Genomic DNA, 23,591 nt, shown 5'->3' with positions numbered 1-23,591 from the left:
TTCATTTTTCTAGGTAGTTTTATTTGGCTTTTAGAAAAATATAAACAATTAATAGAACTCAGTTCTTTTAAATAGTTTTAAATTAAAGCAAGTGCAAGGAGTCATCTATTTCCACAGTCAGAACGCCAGTCCTGGTCGGGGAAGCAGCAGTCACGTCGGGCGGCCAAGTCCAAGTGCTGGCCAAGCAGCGGGTCCGGGCAGACGTCCAGCTCAGAGCACAGGGGCGGTCGGTCCCCCTTGTTTGGATTTAAGAAGGAAGGAGAGGTGTGTGTCCTCGCTGTCCTAACCGCTGCTTTGCATGAAGACATTGGGATGAGGGGTAGGGGCCCTCGGGGCAGAGGCGGCCAGGCAGACTGGTCAAGCAGCGCTGGCCTTCGGGGGCGGTGCTCAGTGGATTTACACCTGTTAGGATTACCCGCCACGCAGTTCGGCTGGTAGCAAACCGGACTCAGGTGTGGGCTCTTTGTTAATACTGTTTCTCTGGATTAGATCCCTACTCCCAGCTGAATCTTCTTAATGAATTCACAGTACCCGCGGTGTTTGTGAAGCCACAGTGTCAGCGCAGGCTGGCGCCGTCTGACTTCCACGGGTCTGAGGAGCTCAGCGCGGAGGCAGCAGGGAGGCCTTGGCTGAGCGTCAGCCTCGCCCTCTCCGGACATACCCTGCACCGTGACCACACCGCGTGCTAGCTCCCGGGGCACAGCCTGCCCCGCTGCCTCTGGGGTTTCCCACTGACCGGACTGGGACGGAACGGCACCTCATCAGCGCGCCAGGCGGAGGGAGGCCAGTCTGTCATGGGAACTTCCCGGGGGGGGGGGGGGGGGCCTGAAGGGAACTGGGTTAGAGAACTGATCAGACGGACCATCTCCTCGCTGCACATATCTCGCTTGCTAAGCAAGCAGGGCGGGGAGCAGCTCCAGGCTCTGGGGCCTGAGAACGCTTGTCTGAGGGAGCGGCAGAGGGTGATGGGGGGACGGGGGGCTGGGCCCCGTTAGGAGCGCAGAGGGTGATGGGGAAGGGGGAGGGGGCTGAGCCCATTAGGAGGGCGTGGGCAGAGAGTGATACTTTGTTCTCTGCTCATCGATCTCCTGCTTCGTCTTTTGGATGCAGCTGAAGATCTCCTTAAAGAGCGCTTTGTACTCAGGAGGTGGCGTGCCGACGGGGGAGCCAGCAGGCTCGGGGGCGCTGGTGGCAGCCAGGTCCCTGGCGGGGGCCGGGTCCCTAGCCGGAGCCCTGGCGGTCTGCACGGCCTTGTGGGACAGCGAGTCCCCCTCCTGCTGGCACTTCCTCAGCAGCTCCTCGTACTTGGCCTTCAGGGCGCTGTACTGAGTGTCCACTTCGTGCAGCAGGGACACGCCCCTCTGCTTCACAGCCTTGGCCCGGCGGATGCAGGTCTCCTCGTGGCCCCGCACGATGTCGCCGCCCGCCAGGCTGCTGAGCACCGTGTCGCTGCTGCTGCGCTTGAGCGGCCTGCGCTGCGGCTCGGGCGCCGCCAGCAGCATCTCCTCCAGCAGGCTCGGGCCGGGCTCCCTGAACGGCAGGAGGAGCGCGCCGGGCCCCAGCGGCTCAGCCGCGCCCCCGAGGGGCCGCTGCGCCCGCAGCGCACGCCGCATCTCCGCCACCTCGACCTCCAGCTCGAGCGCGCGGGCGCGGCAGGCGCCAGCAGCCGCCAGCTGCTGCTCTAGCTCGGCGTTCTCGCGCAGCGCCAGCGCGCACTCCTCCTCCAGCGCGCTCCGCCGCTGCCGCTCCAGACTAAGCTGCGCCTGCAGCGCGCGCACGGCCGCCTGCAGCCGCCGGGCCTCCTCCTCACCGGGGCCCGGCTGGCCCGGCAGCGCTGTGATCCTCTCCGCGAACACGTGGTCGTACACGAAGTGTCTGGGGAAGAATGCAAAGGACACATTACACCGCCGGGCGTATCTTGAGCACTGAGACAGGGCCCCGATTTGTCCATTCCTCGCTAGAGCCATGGCTAAAGAGAAATAGTGTGATGTGGGCATCTAAAACGTGTTTAGAAAACATGCTTTTGGAGACTTTTTTTAAAGCACTAAAAGTACGCCAGAACACCCATTCATTCCCAAGACCAGCAGTCGGGCTAGTGAGTACCTTTCCAGGGGCATCAGAACGGCCTGCTAGTCTCCAGGGTAGTGTTAAAAATTACCGATGCCTCCATTCCCTCCCACCCCCAGATTGTGACCTAGCTGGTCTGCCACCTGAAATTAGGGGTTTTCCAAGTTCTCCATGTGAGCCAGAACGTGCAGCCAAGGCCAAGAACTGTGGCCGCAGTGATTTTAACCAGGAATACACATCCGAGTCTCCTAGCAGCTCTCGACCCTGACCTGGAGACTCTGGTTCAGGTCGAGACAATCACTTGTACTATTACGCTGGTAAAGTCTCCGCAGGTGACCTGACCAGCCGCTGCGCCAGGGTTCAGAACCTCAAACACAGAGTTGGCCTCCGCGGTTCAGGGTCCCTGCCGCTGGCAACCATTTTATCTGTGGGATGATCTGCCCACAGGCGCAGGAACCCGATCTGTTTTGCTCAGGACTCCTCATGTCTAGCAGGGCACCTGGCATACAATAGGTGCTCCATAAATAGTTCTTAAACAGAAAGTCAATCTCGTAACTGAGTTATAAAGGCATTTCTGCAGGCACAAAAGCAGTTTGCCAGGATTTTTGTTTTACTGAAATTTCAATTTCTAATGTGAAATGCAATCCCAAAATTTGTGATCTTATCACAAGTACTGCATCTTATTCTAAACTAACATTGAACACATTAAAAGCATTGAAATACCTAGAAATAAATGCTCCTAAAACTTTAGAAAATGAGTTTTCAGCTCTAGCCAGTTGGCTCAGTGGTAGAGCACTGGCCTGGTGTGTAGATGTCCCAGGTTCGATTCCTGGTCAGGGCACAAAGGAGAAGCGCCCATCTGCTTCTCCACCCCTCCCCCTCCCCCCTCCTGCAGTCATAGCAGGATTGGTTAGAATGCATCAGCCTCTGTCTCAGGCACTAAAAATAGCTTGGTTGCAAGCATGGCTCCAGATGGGGGTTCACCAGGTGGATCCAGGTCAGGGCACATGCAGGAGTCTCACTATCTCCCCTCCTCTCACTTGAAAAAGAAAATGAGTTTTTACAGAATTACTAATACCCAGGAACTCTATAATTTGCATGTTGAAGTGGTTTTGTTCAAACCACTGAAAGTCTTAACAGGGAGTGGAGTTTTTCAGATGTGCTCTGACTCTACAGGCGTGCAGACGGCGTCTGTGCCGGACCAGCCCACCGCTGCAGGGGCATCGGTGCCGGACCCTCCCACGCGCCCGTGGGCCCCTGCAGGGTCGTTGGTGCGGGACCCTCCCACACGCCCGCCGGCCCGCTTGTGGAAGGTGGGCTCTTACTGGCGCAGGTCGTACAGCTCTTTCAGACTCGAGAAGCTGGGCGCCGACTTCTGGTCACACTTTCCCTGGCTGCTCCTCCCTCGGCCGGCCTTGAGCTCCTGCACCTGGCTCTGCAGGTGGTCGATGTTGGCCTGCAGGCACTCGATCGTCTCGGTCAGGCTGTAAGGACAGGCGCAGGGAGGGGCTGGCTGCTGCTTGGCCCGTGACACGGAGGGCCCAGCGCCGAGGGGAGGTCAGCTGCCGGCCTCTCACGCCGGGCTTTCTTCATTGGAAGGGGCTTCGACCCAATCCCTACTCATCATGAAGAGCTAGCCCTCACCCCACACTGACCCGCAGCCACGAGCGCCACGCTCCAGTCTAGTTTACACTAAATGGCCCCCGGCTCCGACGGCTTCCTGGGTGGAGTCAGCACCATTCACCTCTGGATCTTCTGCTGCGAGGCCCTGCTGTCCGCCACGAGCTTCTGGTTCGTCTCCTCCAGGTCCCGCGCGGTGCCGTCCAGCTGCTCGTACACCTTCGCGTGCTGCTCGTTCATCTGGCGCAGAAGCTCCACCTGCTTGGTCAGGTACTGGGGCGGAAGGTGGCGGCAGTGAGACGGGCAGGTAAGCCACCCGCCACCCGCCAGCAGCACCGGTGCCCGCTCGGCGGTCCTGACACGGGCTCCCCGAGCTCGGTCCCGCACTGGTCTCACTTCAGACGCTGCTGCACGTCCTAGAGGCTGCCGGGCTTCCAGGTGACTCGCCATCATCTGGGGGTTCCCATGACCTGCCCTCAAGTTCAATGATTTGCTGCCACACTCAGAACTTGGGAAAGCGCTTTCCTTACATTTACTGGTTTATTGACAAAGCCATCGACTCGGGAGCCGTCAAACGGAAGAGAAACACGGGGCAGGGGGCGGGGCTAGGGGCGGCACGGGGGGGAGGGGGCGGGGCAGGGGCGGCACGGGGCAGGGGCGGGGTTAGGGGCCCCTCACAGGGGCAGGGGGTGGGGCTGGGGGCGGCACGGGGCAGGGGGCGGGGCAGGGGCGGGGTTAGGGGCGGTACGGAGCAGGGGGTGGGGTTAGGGACCCCTCACAGGGGCAGGGGTGGGGCTGGGGGCGGCACGGGGGCAGGGGGCGGGGCTGGGGGCGATGCGGGGCAGGGGCGGGGCTGGGGCTGCACAGCCCCCCCCCCACACACACACAGTCCCGGCATGTCAGCGCGCTCATCAATCCACACACCCCCTCAGCCTCATTTCACTGAGCAGAGCCCCGTGAAAGGTGTGGCTGATTAGATCGTCGCCACCTAGTCCCTAAGCGCAGCCTCTGGTCCCTGTCCCCCCACCCCCAGGCCTCCTCCTGCCACCACCCCTATCCCATCAGTAAGGAAGTTCCACGGCTTCTACCAGCTCTGTGCCAGGAATGAGGGACAAAGAGAAAATATATAATTTGTATGCTGCCACAGTACCACAGGTTTATTTTATGAAAAGAACTTGAAATCCCAATTAAACCAGCTGTCCTAACGGGGCGGGGCAGAGGCTATGCGGCGAATGCTCCGCCGGGGGTGCTCGCCGACACCCCATGGCCACCCTTCTCCAAGTCTGGAAGTCTCTCCACATGCTTTTCGCACATCTTCCACACACAGAACTGCTCCCAGTCCCCACTCCACAGGACGGCCCAGCGAGAGCGATGCCTTCACAACGAAAAAGCACGGGACACACGGTCCATGTGGAAGCAAAAGTGTCATGTTTTGCAGAAATAAGAGAGCCTAAAGCGGAGGAGGACTGCAGATAGTTTGTATTTGGAAAAAAAAATAGTTGTTTTCCCCTCTAACTGAGCCATTCTAGACGAATACAACAAAAACAAAAGCATGTCGAGAGACTCCAAGACTTGGAGAAGGGCGCCTGACCAGGTGGTGGCGCAGTGGATAGAGCATTGGACTGGGATGCGGAGGGCCCAGGTTCGAGACCCCGAGGTCGCCAGCTTGAGCGTGGGCTCATCTGGTTTGAGCAAAGCTCACCAGCTTGGACCCAAGGTTGCTGGCTCGAGCCAAGGGTTACTCGGTCTGCTGAAGTCCTGTGGTCAAGGCACATATGAGAAAGCAATCAACGAACAACTAAGGTGTCGCAATGAAAAACTGATGATTTGGCCCTGGCCGGTTGGCTCAGTCGTAGAGCATCGGCCTGGCATGCAGGAGTCCCGGGTTCGATTCCCGGCCAGGGCACACAGGAGAAGCGCCCATCTGCTTCTCCCCCCCTCCCCCCCCTCTCTCTTCTCCTCCCACAGCCAAGGCTCCATTGGAGCAAAGTTGGCTGGGTGCTGAGGATGGCTCCATGGCCTCCACCTCAGGCGCTAGAATGGCTCTGGTTGCAATGGAGCAATGACCCAGATGGGCAGAGCATCGCCCCCTGGTGGACATGCCCGGTGGATCCCAGTCGGGCGCATGCAGGAGTCTGTCTGTCTCCCTGTTTCCAACTTCAGAAAAATACAAAAAAAGTAAAGTTAATTACTAAAATTATATTAAAAAAACCCAAAACTGATGATTGATCTCTCTCTGTTCCTGTCTGCCTGTCCTGTTTATCCCTCTCTCTGACTCTGTGTCTCTGAGAAAAAAAAAAAAAAAGACTTGGAGAAGGGCATTGGCGATAGCCCTCATGGGAAAAGGCCCGGATAGCCACTAATCCGCTCCTCTCTTGCCCCATTTACAGATTATTCTCTATTTATTCCCATGGCGCGGACACTCCCCGGTAATCTGAAAGAACCGTTTACAATTCCTACCAGCTACTATGTAGCTCCTCTTTCAAGATATGCTCAAATTAAGAGTTGTGACCAACAGAAAGGTAACAAGTCAATATGCAACTAAGCACAAAGAGGCAATTTGAAAAACTCAGTAAGTCCCCTCATTGGACAGATAAAAGCCTGTGGTGAACACACAATGACACCATTGAGGACTCAGCTTTAAGGATAAGCCAAAGAGCGGCAGGGAGCTTGTTTTCACGTGGTCGGAGTTTAATCGTATTATTAGTAAATCAAAACTAATCCAAGGATCTGTGATAGGTTACCTAGCAAGAGAGCCCAAACTGGGCAGCCACTTAAGGGAAAAACGGTTCACTCTTCCAGCCTGTGCTGACTCGGAACTTGGTCCGGGCGGACCCTGCTTTCCGGCTGAGCTTCTGAACCACCAAATCAGTGCTCACCCACTTCTTCCGTCTCCAGAAGGGAACAGATGAGCTTACTGTCTACCCTTCACTTAAAGGGACCCAGATATGGCTGCTCATGTGGTTTTCTCAAGTCGGAATCTCTCTCTGATACATAGTCTCAGATGAATTTGCATGGGCTGCCAAGATTCTAAACTTCAAGTACCAAAAAGAGTTCATGTCTCTGGAACAGGGGAGATTAGGCAGAACAGGGGGAGAGAACACAGGGGTTAGCAAACGTCGGCGCACAGGCAGAGGACCCGAGTTCGGGAGCTGTGAGCTACCTCGCACACCCTGAAATCTGCACAGAAGGTTGCCGCAGCTATGAGCACAAGGCTCAGGCTGTGCACTGAAGCTATAAATAGGCCACCTGCACAACTGAGGCCAACGTTTGGAAAAGAAAGGCCAACAGGGTTCTATCAACGCCTATTTGCAACCATAGAACCTGACCAGGAATCCAGGAAAAGACAGACACAAACCAAACTACGAATGCCTACGAAACGGAACGGAAATGTGGCTTTTACGCGGTGTTGGGATTACCCTTATATTAAGGATTAGGCCCAAATCCTTTGAACTAAGTTATCAAAATGACCTTCCACAATACTAAAGAAATATGTCCTATTACCATTGAAAAACCTCTTTACACTGATTAAAATACTGTTATTTACCCCCCTGCAGGAAACGGAGGGGACCCAGGGAAGCAGAAATGTGAAAATAAAAACCACCTTTAACTTCACTATTAAAAGCTTGGCTTGTTTTTAAGATTTATTTTCTCTTTCTTTCTTTCTTTCTTTCTTTTTAGCAAGAGAGAGACAGAGAGAGGGACAGACAGAGACAGTAATGGAGAGTTGAGAAGCATCAATTCTTCATTGTGGCACCTTAGTTGTTCACTGATTGCTTTCTCATATGTGCCTTGACCGGGGGCTACAGCAGACCGAGGAACCCCTTGCTCGAGCCAGTGACCTTGGGCTTCAAGACAGAGACCTTTGGGTCATATCTATGATCCTGTGCTCAAACTGGTGACCTTGGGGTTTTGAACCTGGGTCCTCAGCATCCCAGGCCAACGCGCCATCAGACAGAGTTCATTCTTTTCTACAGGCCAGGCTCCTCTGAGTGGGTCGGACACTCCTGTGGGGACAGTGAAGGTTCCGAGAAGAGCAGCAACACGCTGCCTGCAGCCGCGTCCACGACCGCAGGCTCTGAGAGAACCCGGTTCTGTCCCAGCACCTCAGAGCTCCTTACCTTCCAAAGCGGCTTTCCTCCCCTCATGGGGGAATGCTGCTCTGGATTCCTGAAAACTCAGGTGCTCAGATTCACACTGACTACAAGTGGCGAAGGCTCGAGGTACCCCTGAAGTCAGTCATTACTTTCAACAGTTTACTTTTTTACATTAAAGATGGTGCCCAGCATAACACTGACCGGTTTTTATGAGGACTGTTTGGAACGGACCGTTTTCGAAAGGACGGTTTTTGAAAGCACTCCTGCAGTCAGTCCCGTTTAGAAAACGACCCCCTCTGGCAGTTTCCTGCTGTCTGTTTCAGAGCGAGTAGCACTCTGGGCCTTGATCCTAGGGCTTCCCCGCTCTGCGCGGCCCCACCTGCACCACGAGGAGCGTGTGCTGGGGCCTGGCCTGGACTGTCTCATTTAAAATTCCTCTGGGTTGACCTGGAACACTGAGGTCCCCGGTTCAAAACCCTGGGCTTGCCTGGTCAAGGCACATATGGGAGTTGATGCTTCCTGCTCCTCCTCCCTTCTCTCTCCCTCTCTCTCTCCTCTCTAAAATGAATAAAGTTAAAAATAATAATAAAAAAAAATAAAATTCCTCTGGGTTGGTGGGCTAAGAGCTGACTTTGGTTTTCAACGATATCACTTTCTAAATTAAAAAAAAATCATGTATTACTTTCATACTCAGGAAATCTCCCAATAAGCATTCTGAAAAGTTAGTTCAGAACTTGTACCAGTGATTCCATTCCTGCAAAGTCCAAACGCAGGCTGTCCTGACGGAATGCTGGTCAGCACGGTGCTGCCTGCAGGAGCTGATAACCCCCCTCGTATCTGGGCGCTGGTTGCATGGGTGGGTTTCATTTATGAAAATTCACTGAACTATATACGAAGGACTTGTGGAGTTTTCCCTGTATGTATGTTTCAATAAAAAGTTCACTTAGAGAAAAATTGACATAAGATTTGAATTGAGAAAAGAGCCCTTATTAAATGAAGGGGCTCCCTAAGGCTGTAGTGGTATGAGGCACATTCTACAGGGGTCATCTTTTAGTAGGGGGTTAGCCTCTTTGTACACTTGGGCACTTTGTACACCCGGGCACTTTGTACAGCTGGGCACTTTGTACACCCGGGCACTTTGTACAGCCGGGCACTTTGTACACCTGGGCACTTTGTACACCCGGGCACTTTGTACAGCTGGGCACTTTGTACAGCTGGGCACTTTGTACACCTGGGCACTTTGTACAGCTGGGCACTTTGACAAAAGCTTCAGGCCTGCCTTTCTTAGACTATGGGAAGAACTGACAATTCTTTATTGTGATCTGGAAGTCAGCCCAGCCCCAGACTTGAGCTGAGCAGGCAGGACGCTGGTCTCGGGAGTCCTCTGGCTGCTAAGTGGGCTCAGCCCACACTGCTGCTTTTACCTGCTCTTTCTATCTTATCCCTAGTGACTTTCATAAAGCAATTTATAAAAAGACAAAGGGAGAAACCAATTGTAGTGGCAGAGAAGAAATCTAGGACAGTGTTGTTCTTATACAAAAAACAGCTTTAGATAAGTTGTAAAATGTTGCACACTTGGATCTATGAACCAGCGCCTCAAACTATTACAGAAAAGGGAGACTTGGACTTCTGGTCAAGATGGAGGAATACAAAAATAATGTGCTGGCCCTGGCCAGTTTGCTCAGTGGATAGAGTGCTGGCCGGTGTGCAGACATCCCGGGTTCCATTCCTGGTCAGGGCACACAGAAGAAATGACCATCTGCTTCTCTCCCTCTCCCCCTCCCCCAGCCAGTGGCTCAGTTGGTTTGACAGTTGGCCCCAGGCACTGAGGATTGCTTCGTTGTTTCACACATTGGCCCCAGATGGGGTTGCTGGGTGGATCCCGGTCGGGGCGCATGCAGGAGTCTGTTTTTCTGCCTCCCCTCCTCTCACTTAAAAAAGAAAAGACAATACTTGTGCTGCTTCCTCCCACAGCCACATCAAAATCACAACCAAATTATAGAACCACCTCCCTCGAGAACCACCTGAAGTCCACCTGACCCGTGGTGGCACAGTGGGTAAAGCATCAACCCCGAACGCTGAGGCTGCCGTTCGAAACCCTGGGCTTGCCCGGTCAAGGCACATGTGACAAGCAATCAATGAACAACTGGAGAGAAGCTATGAAGTGATACTTCTCCCTCAGACCCCTCTCTCTCCTCTCTCTGTAAAATCAATAAATAAAACCCTAAAACACACACACAATGAGGAGAACTCCCATAACTAAGAGTATAAACAAGCCACATCAAGACTGGCAGAAGTAGGAGGGGCAGAGACTTGAAACAGGCTGGCCCCACACCCACAGGTGGCGGTTGAGATTAGGAAGGGAGAGCTCGGGTGCAGAGCCCTCCCCCCAGGAGCGAGTCGTCCCCGCCTCCCCCAAGGGCCCAAGCACCAGAGCCAGGAAGAGGTGCCCCAAGGGCTGAGCACACAGACACCCTCACTCACAGACACCTGCTCTCGCCTCCAGAGCAGGGACATTGGGGACATGTCAGGGGGGCAGGGGAGGAAATGGGTTGTCTGGCTTCAAGGTAAGGACTGCAGGGGCAGCTTTCTCCCAGACAGAAGTGCTGGCAGAGGCCGCTGCTCCTCTGCTGAGTTCTCCACCTACACAGCCGGCAGGTGGGCAAGAAATCTGACTCGGAGTCTCCTACCTGGCTAACACTGGTCACCCTGCCTGGTGACTCCCTGAGACCCTGCCCCCCAAACTGGTGTGCCCAGCCTCCGCCCACACTGCGGACTTCCCTAAAATCTCTCAAAGGTCCTAAAGCCTCAAACAAGCAGCGGCTAGCCCCGGTGCACCCTGTACCTCTTGCTAAGTGGCCTCAAACCTGACACAAGTGGCAGCTGGCCTTGGCTCACAGCGGGGCCTCCCCCAGGAGCCCCTGAGCCCGGCAGAGGCAGCCAACGGCTGCAGATCACTTTGTAGCTCCTACCAGGTGTCCCCGCGCTGGGTACAGGCAGCGGCTGACCTGGGCCTGCACCAGAAGCCCCCTAAGAGGCTTCACAGCCAACACGCCCATCGGCCGGCTTCAGACCAAAGCAGAGCACCACCCAATCTCCCGAAGGGTGGATGCAGCAAGCACCAGAGCCCGGCCACAGCAAGCCCCCCCTGTGGGGCCACAGCCCCCCCCCCAGCAGCTCACCCACTGCACTCAGGGCCAGTCCTCACAGCCAGTCCACAGGAGGGGCAGTCCTGCCCGCTGGGGTGCGACAGCAATCAAGGCTCGACTGAAACCGAAGGCCACACACAGACCACCCAAGGGACACCCCTGGAGCACTGTGTCCCAAGTCCCCACAGGACAACTACTATGTGTGTGGGGGGGTCACTCTGCCAAGACTGGGAGGTGCAGCTCATCAACCCAGAGACACACACTGAAAGGCAGCCGAACGAGGAGACGGAGAAACAGGTCCAAAGAGAAAGAACGGGACGAAGCTGCAGAGAAAAAGAACTGAAAACAAAATGGACGGAGCACTCTACCAGATTCAGAGTTTAAGGCACTGGTTCTAAGGATGTTTGATGAGCTCAGGGGAAAAGCAGATGAGCGTAGCGAGAACTTACACAGAGACAGAACCCCCCCCCCAAACCCAGTCAGAAATGACAAATACAGCATCTGAAATAAAGAAGACCCTAGAAGGAATCAACAGTAAATTAGATGAAGCAGAGAATTACATCAGCAACTTGGGAGACAGGGAAGTGGAAGACACAATATCAAAACAGCAAAATAAAAAAAAAACAAATTTTTTTTGAAAGATGAGGCTAGCTTAAGGGACCTCTGGGACAACATCAAGTGTAACAACATCCACATCACAGGGGTACCAGAAAGAGCAAGGGGTTCAGAACCTGTTTGAAGACGTAACGATGAGAAACTTTCCTAAACTGGTGAAAGAAATGGACACACAAGCCCAGGAAGAGGAGAAAGACCCAAACAAGATGAACCCACAGAGGCCAAGACACACTGCACTTAAAATGCCAAAGGTTAAAGGCAGAGAGAGGATCTTAAAAGCAGGAAGATAAAAGCAGTTAGTTCCCTACCAGGGAGCTCCCATAAGACTGTCAGCTGAGCCTGACCAGGTGGTGGCGCAGTGGATAGAGCGTCGGACTGGGATGCGGAAGGACCCAGGTTCGAGACCCCGAGGTCGCCAGCTTGAGCGCGGGCTCATCTGGCTTGAGCAAAGAAATCACCAGCTTGGACCCAAGGTCGCTGGCTCCAGCAGGGGGTTACTCGGTCTGCTGAAGGCCCACGGTCAAGGCACATGTGAGAAAGCAATCAATGAACAACTAAGAAGTCGCAACGCGCAACGAGAAACTGATGATTGATGCTTCTCATCTCTCTCCGTTCCTGTCTGTCTGTCCCTGTCTATCTCTGCCTCTGTAAAAAAAAAAAAAAAAAAAGACTGTCAGCTGACTTCTCAACAGAAACTCTGCAGCCCAGAATGGACTGACACAAAATAAATGGATGAAAAGCAAGGTCCTACAGCCAAGATGATGCTACCCAGCAGGGCTGTCACTGAGAATCAAAGGACATACAAAGAGCTTCCCAGACAGGAAAACACCAAAGGAGTTCACCACCACCAAAGGAGTATTACAAGAACTGTTAAAGGGACTTCTTCAAGGAGAAGAAGGAAAAAAAAGATTAAAAAATACAAACAATAAAATGGCAATAATTACATACCTATTAAATGCTCCAATAAAAAGATACAGGGTGGCTGAATGAGTAAGAAAACAAAACCCATAATATGTTTGCTACAAGAAAGTAGGAAAGAAGTTGAGAGCAACTTCAGATCAAAACACAGACCGAAAGTGGAGGGAAGGAAAAAGATACTTCATGCAAATGGAAACAAACAAAACAGGCTGAGCGGCAACACTTACATCTGACAAAACAGACTGTAAAACAAGGGCCGTAACAAGAGACAAAGAAGGACATTTCATATTGATAAGAGGGATCAATACAACAAGAGGCTATATAACCTTTGCATACATTTACGCACTAACATAGGAGCAGCTAAATATACAAGGCAAATGTTGATGAACATGAAGGGAGAGATCGAAAGCAATAATCATAGTAGGGGGGCTTTAAGACCCCACTGAAATCAATGGATAGATCATCACGACAGAAAGTCAACCACGGAATAGCAACCCTAACTGACACAATGGAGCAGATGAACTTAATTGATATTTTTAGAACATTTCACCTCAGCAGCGGAATATATATTCTTTTCAAGTGCATATGGAACATTTTCCAGGGTATAACATGTTAGGTCACAAAGCAAGGCTCAATCCATTTATGAAGACAAATTATATCAAGCATCTTCTCCCAATACAATGGTATCAAACTAGAAATCAGTCACAAAAGGAAAACTGGAAAATACACCAACACATGAAGGAGAAATGACATGTTACCGAACGATGAATGGGATAACAACAAGATCAAGAAAGAAAATAAAAGATACCTTGAGACAAATGAAAATGAAAACACAACAACCCAGAATGTACGGGACACAGACAAAGCAGTTGTAGGAGGGAAATTCATAGCTTTGCAGGCCTACCTCAGGAAACAAGGTAAGTCGCAAATAAACAACTGTACTCCTAAAGGAACTAGAAAAAGAACAAACAAAGCCCAAAGTGGGTAGAAATCAACAAACCTTCAACCAGATTCATCAAGAAAAAAAGTCAGAGAACCCAACTAAATATAAAATCAGAAATGAAAGAAAAGTGAAAATAAACATGCTGAAATATGAAAAAAGATTATTTAAAAATACTACGCCCAATTATATGCCAACATATTGAACCACCTGGAAGAAATGAGTACATTTCTAGAAACATACAACCTTCCAAGTTTTTAAATCAAGAAGAAACAGAAAATCCGAACAGATCGCTAACAGCTAACAAAATCAAATCACTAATCAAAAACACTTCCATCAAACAAAAGCCCCGGACCAGACGGCTTCACAAGGGAATTATACCAAACATTCAAGAAGTTTACAGGACTGACGGAAGGGGCAGATGCAGCCAAGCAGCCTTCACCCTGTGGGCAGTTCTCTTTCTCACGCTGGGTGGTGGGAGCACAGGTGTTCATCTTATTATTTATTGTCTTCTACCTCTTTGCGTAATTCACTTTTTAAAAGAAAAAAGTAAAAAGTAAGTGTAATATTCACAGCTTTATTCCGTTTCACATCCTGGCAAATTCTGGCCCATTTACTTCAATATACTTCACCAAAGGCACAGAGAGGAATCTCTCATCGGCCCGACTGCTGAGCTGGGAAAGACTAACAGGAGGAATCAACCTGTCTGCCCTCTCTGGCGGTTCTTCTCAATGAAGTCTGTGCAGAAATTAAACATCGCTTTAAAAAAAAAATTGATTGATTTTAGCAAGAGAGAAATGGAGAGATGGAGGGAGAGAAAGAGAGAGAGAGAGAGAGAGAACATCAATCTGTTCCCACGTGTGCCCTGACCAGGGACCGAAACCGCCATCTCTGTGCTTCGGGATGATGCTCTAAGCAATGGAGTCACCCAGCCAGGGCCAAACGCTGCTTTTAATTGCAAGTGTCCTGTGAGCAGAATGCAACTGGTACCATCGCAGCAACAGGCCACGCCTCCAGGTGTAACTCTCCGGGGTGGGTTTACCTCAATCTCCTGTAACTGCTCCTGATTGGTCGCGTACATCTGCTGAAGAGAATCCTCCAACTCTGTGTTCCGGTCCAGCAGTGTCTTCCCGAGCTCGGCGGCCAGCTGCAGATCTAGCGCGGTAAGAGAATCATGCCAGTGGCTGCACTTCATCATTTGATACGACCTGGTCTTAAAGTAAGAACACACCAAGACCAACGCAACACACAACGCTGAACTGGGTCCCCGTGGAAGGTGGAATGGCCCAGAGGAAACCTGAGGACCACCTAGGACCCAGATGAACGGGGGCCCGCCCCCTGTCACGTGCTCTCTCACGCACCCCTACGTGCCAGATGTGAAGAAGACTTCACTTCCGCTTTGTGCAGAAGGACTCATCGGTCTAGGGACGCTCAGTCAGCATTGTGGCTTCTACGGTCGTAACTGTTTGCTAATGGACTGGGTTTAGTCATATCCCGGTTATCTCACTTGTGGACAGAGCCTCGAGCAAAGCACAGGCAGGCATTTAATTTTTTAATTTTATTCATTTTATTTTTTTTTAAATTTTTTTTTTAAGATTTTATTTATTCATTATAGAGAGAGGAGAGAGAGAGAGAAGGGGGGAGGAGCAGGAAGCATCAACTCCCATATGTGCCTTGACCAGGCAAGCCCAGGGTTTTGAACCGGCAACCTCAGCGTTTCCAGGTTGATGCTTTATCCACTGCGCCACCACAGGTCAGGCAATTTTATTCATTTTAGAGAGGAGAGAGAAAGGAAGAGAGAGAGACAGAGAGAGAGAGAGGAGAGAGAGACAGAAAGAGAGAAGGTGGGGAGGAGCTGGAAGCATCAACTCCCATATGTGCCTTGACCAGGCAAGCCCAGGGTTTCGAACCGGCGACCTCAGCATTTCCAGGTCGACGCTTTATCCACTGCGCCACCACAGGTCAGGCCAAATATTTTAATACATTTTTTTAATTAATTTATTTATTTTTTACAGAGACAGAGAATGAGTCAGAGAGGGATAGACAAGGACAGACAGACAGGAATGGAGAGAGATGAGAAGCATCAATCATTAGTTTTTTGTTTTGTTTTGTTTTTTATTTTTTATTCATTTTAGAAAGGAGAGAGAGAGGAGAGAGAGAGAGAGAAGGGGGGAGGAGCAGAAAGCATCAACTCCCATATGTGCCTTGACCAGGCAAGCCCAGGGTTTCGAACCGGAGACCTCAGCATTTCCAGGTCAATGCTTTATCCACTGCGCCACCACAGGTCAGGCCACAGGCAGGCATTTAAATCGTCACTGAAGTCCCTGTGAAATCTGGCTGCTGTACCTGTGTCACTGCAATATTGCAACTGTCAAAGCAAAGTGTGCTGTCTCCCTAAGGGGACTGAAAATTACTAAGTCAAAAAAGAAAAAGAGGACAATACTTCAGTAATATGAACATTGCCCCAGGTGTCTTTTCTTTTTTTTTTTTTTTTTTTTTTTTTGTATTTTTCTGAAGTTGGAAACGGGGAGACAGACAGACTCCCGCATGCGCCCCACTGGGATCCACCCGGCACGCCCACCAGGGGGCATGCTCTGCCCATCTGTGGCATCACTCTGTTGCAACCAGAGCCATTCTAGCGCCTGAGGCAGAGGCCACAGAGCTGTCCTCAGCACCCAGGCCAACTTTGTTCCAATGGAGCCTTGGCTGCGGGAGGGGAAGAGAGAGACAGAGAGGAAGGAGAGGGGGAGGGGTGGAGAAGCAGATGGGTGCTTCTCCTGTGTGCCCTGGCCGGGACTCCTGCACGCCAGGCCGATGCTCTACCACTGAGTCAACCGGCCAGGTCAGGGTTTCTCATTTTTTCTCCTTCTCTTCACGTCCTTCTCCACGAGGAGCAAACCAGGCAAGTGGCTGTTTAGTTAACTACGTGTCAGAGGCAGCGCAGGACTGTTACACATTGATTTAGCACAGAACCATGTTTCCATTTTAAACTTCATTTTTCAGTCCTCTTCTTAACCGTATATGCACATGAGATAGGATTTGTTTGTATGATACACAATACCAGAAATAAAATTTTAGAAATTGTATTTATTGATCCTAGAGAGAGAAGAGAGAGAAAAAGAAACATCGATCAGTTTCTGTATATGCCAAACCCACAATCCTGGTGTGCTGAGGCGAGGATCCAGACAACTAAGCCATCAATCGGGCCAGGGTCAGAAATAAAAAATTTAATGATACCAAAAAGGACTCTAGTTCTATCTGACCAGGCGCTGGCGCAGTGGATAGAGTATCAGCCTGGGATGCTGAGGACCCAGGTTCGAAACCCTGAGGTCACCAGCTTGAGGACAGAGTTGCTGGCTTGAGTGCAGGATCATCAACATGATCCCATGGTCACTGGCTTGACCCCCAAGGTCACTGGGTTGAAGCCCAAGGTCACTGGTTTGAGCAAGGGGGCACTGGCTCAGCTGGAGCCCCCCAGTCAAAAATCAATAAAACAAACATTAAAAGAAATAAAATACATCAGTGTATCATTGGTAGACAGGTGTTAAAACATATTCTTTCATGATTTAAATATTAACAATGCCTATTAATGTAGTAAAGACTTCAGATGACAAGGTTATGGAACATCTTGTATTTACAACAGATAGAACATTTACAAACAGCTCAAATCATGTAAGAAACATTCATCTTCATGTTTTCTCAAGGTATTTAGCCCTGTTTTTAATTTTTTTAAAGTATTATTGACTTTAATGGGGTGACAGTGGTTAACAAAATTAGACAGGCTTCACGTGGACAACTCGGCACTGGGTCCCCTGTATACTGTGTTGCGTGTTCACCAGCCTCGCCCTGTTTTCCAAATGAGATCGCTCTAAGCACAGAGACACTGGCTGACCTGATTCAAATCTACACAGGTCGAAGGGAAAACAGACGCTCCTGTCACCAGGACCTCATTCTGCCTCTCGTCACCGTTCTCTAGTTCATTATCCGTAGACACAGAGCTCCACGACTGCTGACAGGGGTCACTCCTCTGAGGCAGAGAGCACTCGTTTCCCCAGGTGAGGAGGTGCTTGGCCTTGTCACCTGTTTCCACAGGCGGCACTGGGAAACTCGAGTGGAGCTACCTGGTTCTGATCGCCCACTCCGTCAAAGAAAGTACAGGCAAGTTACCCTGTTTGCACTGTGTGAAAAGGGGACTATGTACAGCTTAAAGGTGCTCCAGAAATAATTAGGTTGTACCCATGGGGTATGTAATGTGCACAGTGCCACATAAAAGCCACCACACTGGCCTGACCAGGCGGTGGCAGAGTGGAGAGAGCGTCGGACTGGGACTCAGAGGACCCAGGTTCGAAACCCCGAGGTTGCTGGTTTGAGCGCGGGCTCGCTCACCAGCTTGACTGCGGGCTTTTGGCTTGAACGCAGGGTCTCCAGCTTGAGTACGGGATCATCAACATGACCCCACAGTTGCTGACTTGACCCCAAAGGTCGCTGGCTTGAAGCCCAAGGTCGCTGGCTTGAGTCCAAGGTCGCTGGCTTGAGCAAGGGGGTCACTGGCTCGGTAGGAGCCCTCTGGTCAAGGCACATATGAGAAAGCAATGAACAACTAAGGAGACTAAGGAGCTGCAACAAAGAATTGATGCTTCTCATCTCTCTCCCTTCCTGTCCGTCTGTCCCCATCTGTCCCTCTCTCTGTCTCTGTCACAAAAACAAACAAGCAAAAGAATGTCACCACACTGCAGTCAAGACAAAGCATACAAACATTACTTACGTCTCTCCTGGCCTGTTTCAAAGTGGTCCTCGTTGGGAAAGAAGGACCAGATGTAACTCACCAAAGATGTTCTTAACTAGCGTGGCTAACTTCAGATCTCCCTTACCTACTTCCAATCTGTCACCAAACCGCCTGTGCTACTTAATACACAGCCGGAGGCAGTTCTCCCGTTGCTACAGAGAGCGATGCCAAGTACAGCACCCTTCCAGCCGACGGCGACCAGGAAAGAACTTGAGAATTGTCCTGTCTCGGCTCTAATTTCCAGTTAAACAAAGCCCAACCCAGCTCAGCAACCTCAAGTATCAGCCTCTTCCATATTTCATAAGCTGTTCAGGATAGAATTCTGGCAAGACAAGCATCAACAACAAGAGGTGCCTGTGAAGTCACACTTGTCTAAGAGGATATGACTTCATCTGTTAGTTCCAGGACAAGGGTCTTTTTTTGGTCTTTAAAAAAACAAGTGCATTTCCTACTGTGTGGCGTACCCAAAAGGAGCCAGAAGCCGGCAGGAAGCCCGAGAAAGGTTTTCTAAATAATTAGTGAGGGAAACAGGAGAGGAGTCAATGTTACTTCTTGTTGTTTTTAATTGAGGCAGGAAAGAAAAGGAAACGGTGCAGTTTTGAAGGTGTGTGCACCTGTGCATCTATTTTCCAATAAGGCATTTTCATTGAGAGGTTGCCTTTTCGAAGTCCTATTGAACTGGTCTAGGCAGCACTAAAAATACCACAGATTTACTGCAGGCTTAAGAACCACAGCCTAGCAACACCTTCGTGCTTAATATTCTTTCACTAATCAGCCTCTGCCAGTGATGATGACCTGTTTTAACACTGTACACTGTTAACTTTAAACAGACGCTCCACTTGGCCCTGTGCCTTAGGAGGAAAAAAAAAAAAATCAGCTCCAGCAGCCAGAGTGAATTTTTAAAAGATCTTTCTTCTGGAAGTCAGAAACCTTGACATTCCACTGCTATTTTTATGTTTCTTATTTTCCTCAGTTTTCACAAAAACGATATGAGGACAACATTATTGCCATGTTAGCTGTGGTCTGCAGCGTAAATTCAATAATATTAAGGCTGAGAGCTTTTCCTATTACTGAAGTCAAATGCGTCATTGGCTGATGCCTCTGTCTAAGTGCTGTTGCCAACGTTACTATAATTGGGAAGCAAAAAACTTAAATAGAAACATCAAGAAAACCAGTGTCAGTTTTAAATGACCCCCCAAACAGTGAGTCAGCAAATCAGTTGCACACCAGAGGAAAATGTACTCTTCTTGAAAACAAGTTAGCAATCTTAGGATTCCTTTGGAGGAAGATTTCATTTGCTGATCCATGCGGTAGAAACCTGAATCCTCATTCTGAGCTTGCACAGCGCACCAGATGACAATGAGAATCGCAGCTGGTCTGAAAGAAGTCCTTCCACCTCGCTCTCCGGGGCACATTTCAAAGCCAGCACCGTCGTTACCTGCACAGAAGGCTCCCGCTGCCCCAGAAAGGATCACCCTACAGAGATCACTGTCAGCATTCTCTCTGCGCCCGGGCAGCCCTCGGACAAAAGACAATCTCTTCATCAAAGTGTTTTGTAGAAGCAAAGGCTTTCTCCTCCAGGCTGCACACAGCCTTTGCGTGTTTCTGAAAAGGTGTGGAGAGTAGACCAGAACCTTCTGAGGCTCGATTTTATTTTTTCAGTAACTTTAATTTAAAGAAGAATGTCCCAGCAAACTTTGATACAAAAATTCAATCTACTTAAGTAATGCTTCTATTGCAAAAGGAAAAAAAAATTTTTTTTTGATGACTTTTTTTTTCTCTCCAAATAAGGCTCATTCTGTCAAGTGAATACAGGCAGACCTTAAGATAGTGTGGGCTTGGCCTGACCTGTGGTGGCGCAGTGGATAAAGCGTCAACCTGGAAATGCTGAGGTCGCCGGTTCGAAACCCTGGGCTTGTCTGGTCAAGGCACATATGGGAGTTGATGCTTCCAGCTCCTCCCCCTTGTCTCTCTCTCCTCTCTGTCTCTCTCTCTCTCTCCTCTAAAATGAATAAATAAAAATTAAAAAAAAAAAAAAGATAGTGTGGGCTTAGTCCCAGACCACCGTAAGAAAGTGAGTATCAAAATCAAGTGCGTCATAGTCTTTCTGCTGGTGGACGGTCTTGCCTTCCATTTGTAGAAAACCAACCAACCAGAACAACACAACACCCATGTGCCCAGTCGAGTGAAGTGTGATGGAACGAGGCCTGTCCGTAGTGAGGGTGTTCACAAACGGACAGACAGACGTTTGCATCTGGTAACACCTGCTTATCTATCTGTTCAACAGGACTCGGTCTTTTACGGCCATATTCACAAGTTGTGACTGTTGGCATTTCACGTCTGTTCCACTGGACACACATGTGGCTATGGTGTACGGGGTGATGTCAAAGTCCCCTGCGATAATGGGTGTGAAAGTCCTTCGAGAGGCACAGAACAAGGTCCAAAGGCAGAGGTTGTGATTAAGGAGGGGCAGACCTGTGCTCTTTGTTCTCTGAGGTTTCGTTCACTTGAACATCTGGCGACTGCCTTCCGATCAGAGGTGACAGAGCTGTACATGGAAACCCAGCAAGCGGCATTGGTTTCTCAGGTATAAGTGGTTGTCCCTAACAATCTCCCACAGGACAAAGTACAGTGTGGACTGAGGTACCGGATAGAAGAGAGCCCTAAAAAACGGTCATCCTGGAGAAGTGCCTCACTTCAGTCCAACAAATACTAAAACTGAGCTTCTATTATGTGCTAGGCATTATGCTAGATCAAAAAACAACAGTGACAACAACAACAACAAAAAACCAAAGCCTGTACAGATCTGTGCTTCTTAAATGCAGGGGAAAAACTTAGCTTCGAGTACACAAACTGCTTAGTGTATATTCTAATGAAATGTTTGAAATGTTGCAAGTGCAGAGTGGTTGTCACATTAATCCTGGAGAAAGGATCAAACTAGGCCATCAGTCCTTATGGGGAATTCTGAAAACAGGCATATTAAAATGAGACAAATCTGTCTGCGGACATATGGAACATCATGGCAACTACCACACGGCCGCGGTTAAACGGCTCCTACTGTATCAGCGGGCGAAAGGGTGAACTAATCTGGTTTAAGTGACTGTCCCCAGCATACTGACCCAAGAAATCACCTTTCCCCAGAGAAGTACTAGCTTTATTTTCCTTTCCTGTGAGTCATGCAAGCCTGCATTCCTTCTCCCCCCTCCCCCACCAAGTTCAAGGGTTAGCAGTGAACAAGCACCATGGTCATTTCATATGCACCTAAGTGAAATGTTAATTTTCAGTGCAAGCTAGAGCTTGAAATGTGGATTTCCAGAGAATTGCAGAAAAGGAAGATGGCTGACAAAAATTCCTGAGGATTATTCAGTATAATGGTTAAGAAACTTTGCTCTGGAGTTTGTTTTGTAAGTTTTTTTTTTATTGACTGATTTGGGAGAGAGAGAGAAACATTAATTTGTTGTTCCACTAAAGCAGTGGGGTGTATGCATTCATTGGTTGAGTCTTGTATGTGCCCTGACCAGGGATTGAACCACAACCTCAGTGTATCTCCGGTGGACACTAATCAACTGAGCCACGCGGCCAGGGCTGCTCTGGAGTTCGGTGTGGAATCCTAGCTCCCCCAATAACAGTATCTATGTACTTCTACCTCCACAGTCGATGGGAGGATGAAATGTCACCGCCGCACCTGCCATGTGTGGAGGGCCCCTCCGTGCCTAGCACACAAAAAAGCGTTCCCCAATTGCAAGTTCTTTTTATTAATATGTAAGGGGGGAGGGGCTGCCTCCAAATGGAGGGCCCTCGAAGGTTCTCTGGAGACACACCAGCAGCAAGAAACGCAAGGCAAGACGAGGAGGCCTGTCTGGCAGAGTGAAGGGAGAGGTCGAGGCAGAGGGAGAGATGGCCACCGGTCATTTCAGGGCCTCCGGTGAACTCTCGGCATGAACAGTTCCCCCCGCCCCCCCGCAGTCTAACGCCGCGCTGGGAAGCTGTAAACCGACCGTAACAAAGAGATCGGGTTTGGGCTTTGGACAGCGACTGGGACTCCTCATTCCGAGCGCAGTGCCTGCCACTCGCGGGATGTCCCTGGGCCGCTCTGGCCCCCACCCCCCGCTTTCCTCGCCTGGAAAATGGGCTAACAGCAAAGCAGTCACCTTCGCGCCGAGTGACCCGGGACCCCAAGGGCACACGGGGCTGGGCACCGGTCCTGCCGCAGCGCACCGTCCCCCGCGGCACCTGCGCAACTGCCCGGCGCTGCCGCGCTGCCCGGAGGGGCAGAGGGCCCCCGGGTACGTGGGGCATCTCCCCGCGAGGCGCTCAGCCAGCGGTCCACGCGCGCCGGGGCTGATGCGGGGACTGCGCGCCCGCCCGGGCCCCGCGCACAGCCACCCTCGGGGGAGGGACCGGCAGGTGCGCGCCGGTCCCCACGCCAGGTGCCGGGGACGCCAGGTGCCGGGGACGCCAGGTGCGCGCCCGTCCCCTCCCCAGCACCTGGCGTCCCCCGGGCCGCAGGGAAAGGCAACTTGATCACATCTTCGCGGCCTCGAGCCGCCTCCGCCAGGCCGCCCGCCGGCCTGCCCGCCCGCCCGCGCGCCCACGGCCTCACCTTGCTGGAGGTCCTGGGGGTCGTACCACGGCTCGTCCTCCATCTCGAACTCCTCCACCAGGTTTTCCGCCAGCATCGCGGCCGGCTCTCCCGGGGGCAGCGGCCCCCGGCGCCGCCCTCCCGCCGCAGCCGCTGCCCCCGGCGCCGCGCCGGTCCCTCCGCCCTCAGCCAGAGCCGCCCTCGGACGGGACACGTCGCCGGCCGGCTTGCCCCGCGCCGCGCAACGGCCCCAACGGCCCCCGCGGTCCCTGCGGCCCCGCAGCCCGGCGCCAGCGCCCCGAGCCGGCGCCCAGAGCCGGCCCCTCGCCCTCGCGTCGCCGCCGGGCCCAACGTGGCACTCCGGCAGCGCCCTCCCCGACCGGGGCTGCGATTCAAACCCCCGGCGGCGCCTCGGCCAATGGCGAGCGGGCCGCTGGCCGAGCGGCAGCGGCGTCGTCCAATCGCTTCTCACCGCCGGCTAAAGGGTCGCCCGATTTCAGGGGCAAGCAGCCAATGGAAACTCCGAAGGAAACAAAGGAGGCGGGGAAAAGCGAAGGGGTGCGGCCCGAGGCCCCGCTCTCATCTTCTCGGTGTTGGGTCGCCCCGGGGGCCCCCCGCGCTTGGCTGCGGGCTGGTGGCCGTGGGTGTGTGACCCGCGGGACGGCCGGCCAGTGGGCAGGCAGGCTACTGTGGGGCATCTCCCGGGCAGGCGGGGGCGCGGAGGGGACCCGGAGCCCGAGGTGCCCGCCTGGGTGCCCGTCCGCCCCTCTGCTCTTCTGACTCCCAGGGTCGCTCTCCTGGATGCAAAGAAATTTAG

At 51.8% G+C, this 23,591-nt stretch overlaps 1 protein-coding gene across 1 annotated transcript; it reads right to left on the bottom strand.

The window, feature by feature from the left end:
- On the bottom strand, positions 1–23,157 carry CDR2 (cerebellar degeneration related protein 2). The gene is made up of 5 exons (XM_066275890.1): positions 22,796–23,157; positions 14,449–14,561; positions 3,812–3,960; positions 3,393–3,551; positions 1–1,875 (listed from the first exon to the last, which is right to left on the bottom strand). The coding sequence occupies exons 1-5, from the start codon at positions 22,869–22,871 to the stop codon at positions 1,038–1,040; spliced, it is 1,335 nt and encodes a 444-aa protein (XP_066131987.1). The 5' UTR covers positions 22,872–23,157; the 3' UTR covers positions 1–1,037.
- Between the last annotated feature and the right edge of the window lie 434 nt (positions 23,158–23,591).

The sequence above is a fragment of the Saccopteryx bilineata genome, chromosome 4 (genome assembly GCF_036850765.1).
Source record: "Saccopteryx bilineata isolate mSacBil1 chromosome 4, mSacBil1_pri_phased_curated, whole genome shotgun sequence".
Taxonomy (NCBI): Eukaryota; Metazoa; Chordata; class Mammalia; order Chiroptera; family Emballonuridae; genus Saccopteryx; species Saccopteryx bilineata.
Note: the sequence above shows the minus strand (reverse complement) of the source record. Positions and strands in the feature narration are given on the sequence as shown.

What these genes read in the sequence shown, in the direction of transcription:
- CDR2 (XM_066275890.1), bottom strand. Translation starts at nt 22,871, where the DNA reads ATGCTGGCGGAAAACCTGGTGGAGGAGTTCGAGATGGAGGACGAGCCG. An exon ending in CCCCCAGGACCTCCAGCAAG is followed by an intron (nt 14,562 to 22,795) that starts GTGAGGCCGTGG and finishes TTACCGCGCTAG; the next exon opens with ATCTGCAGCTGGCCGCCGAG. An exon ending in AGCAGTTACAGGAGATTGAG is followed by an intron (nt 3,961 to 14,448) that starts GTAAACCCACCC and finishes CTTCCGCCCCAG; the next exon opens with TACCTGACCAAGCAGGTGGA.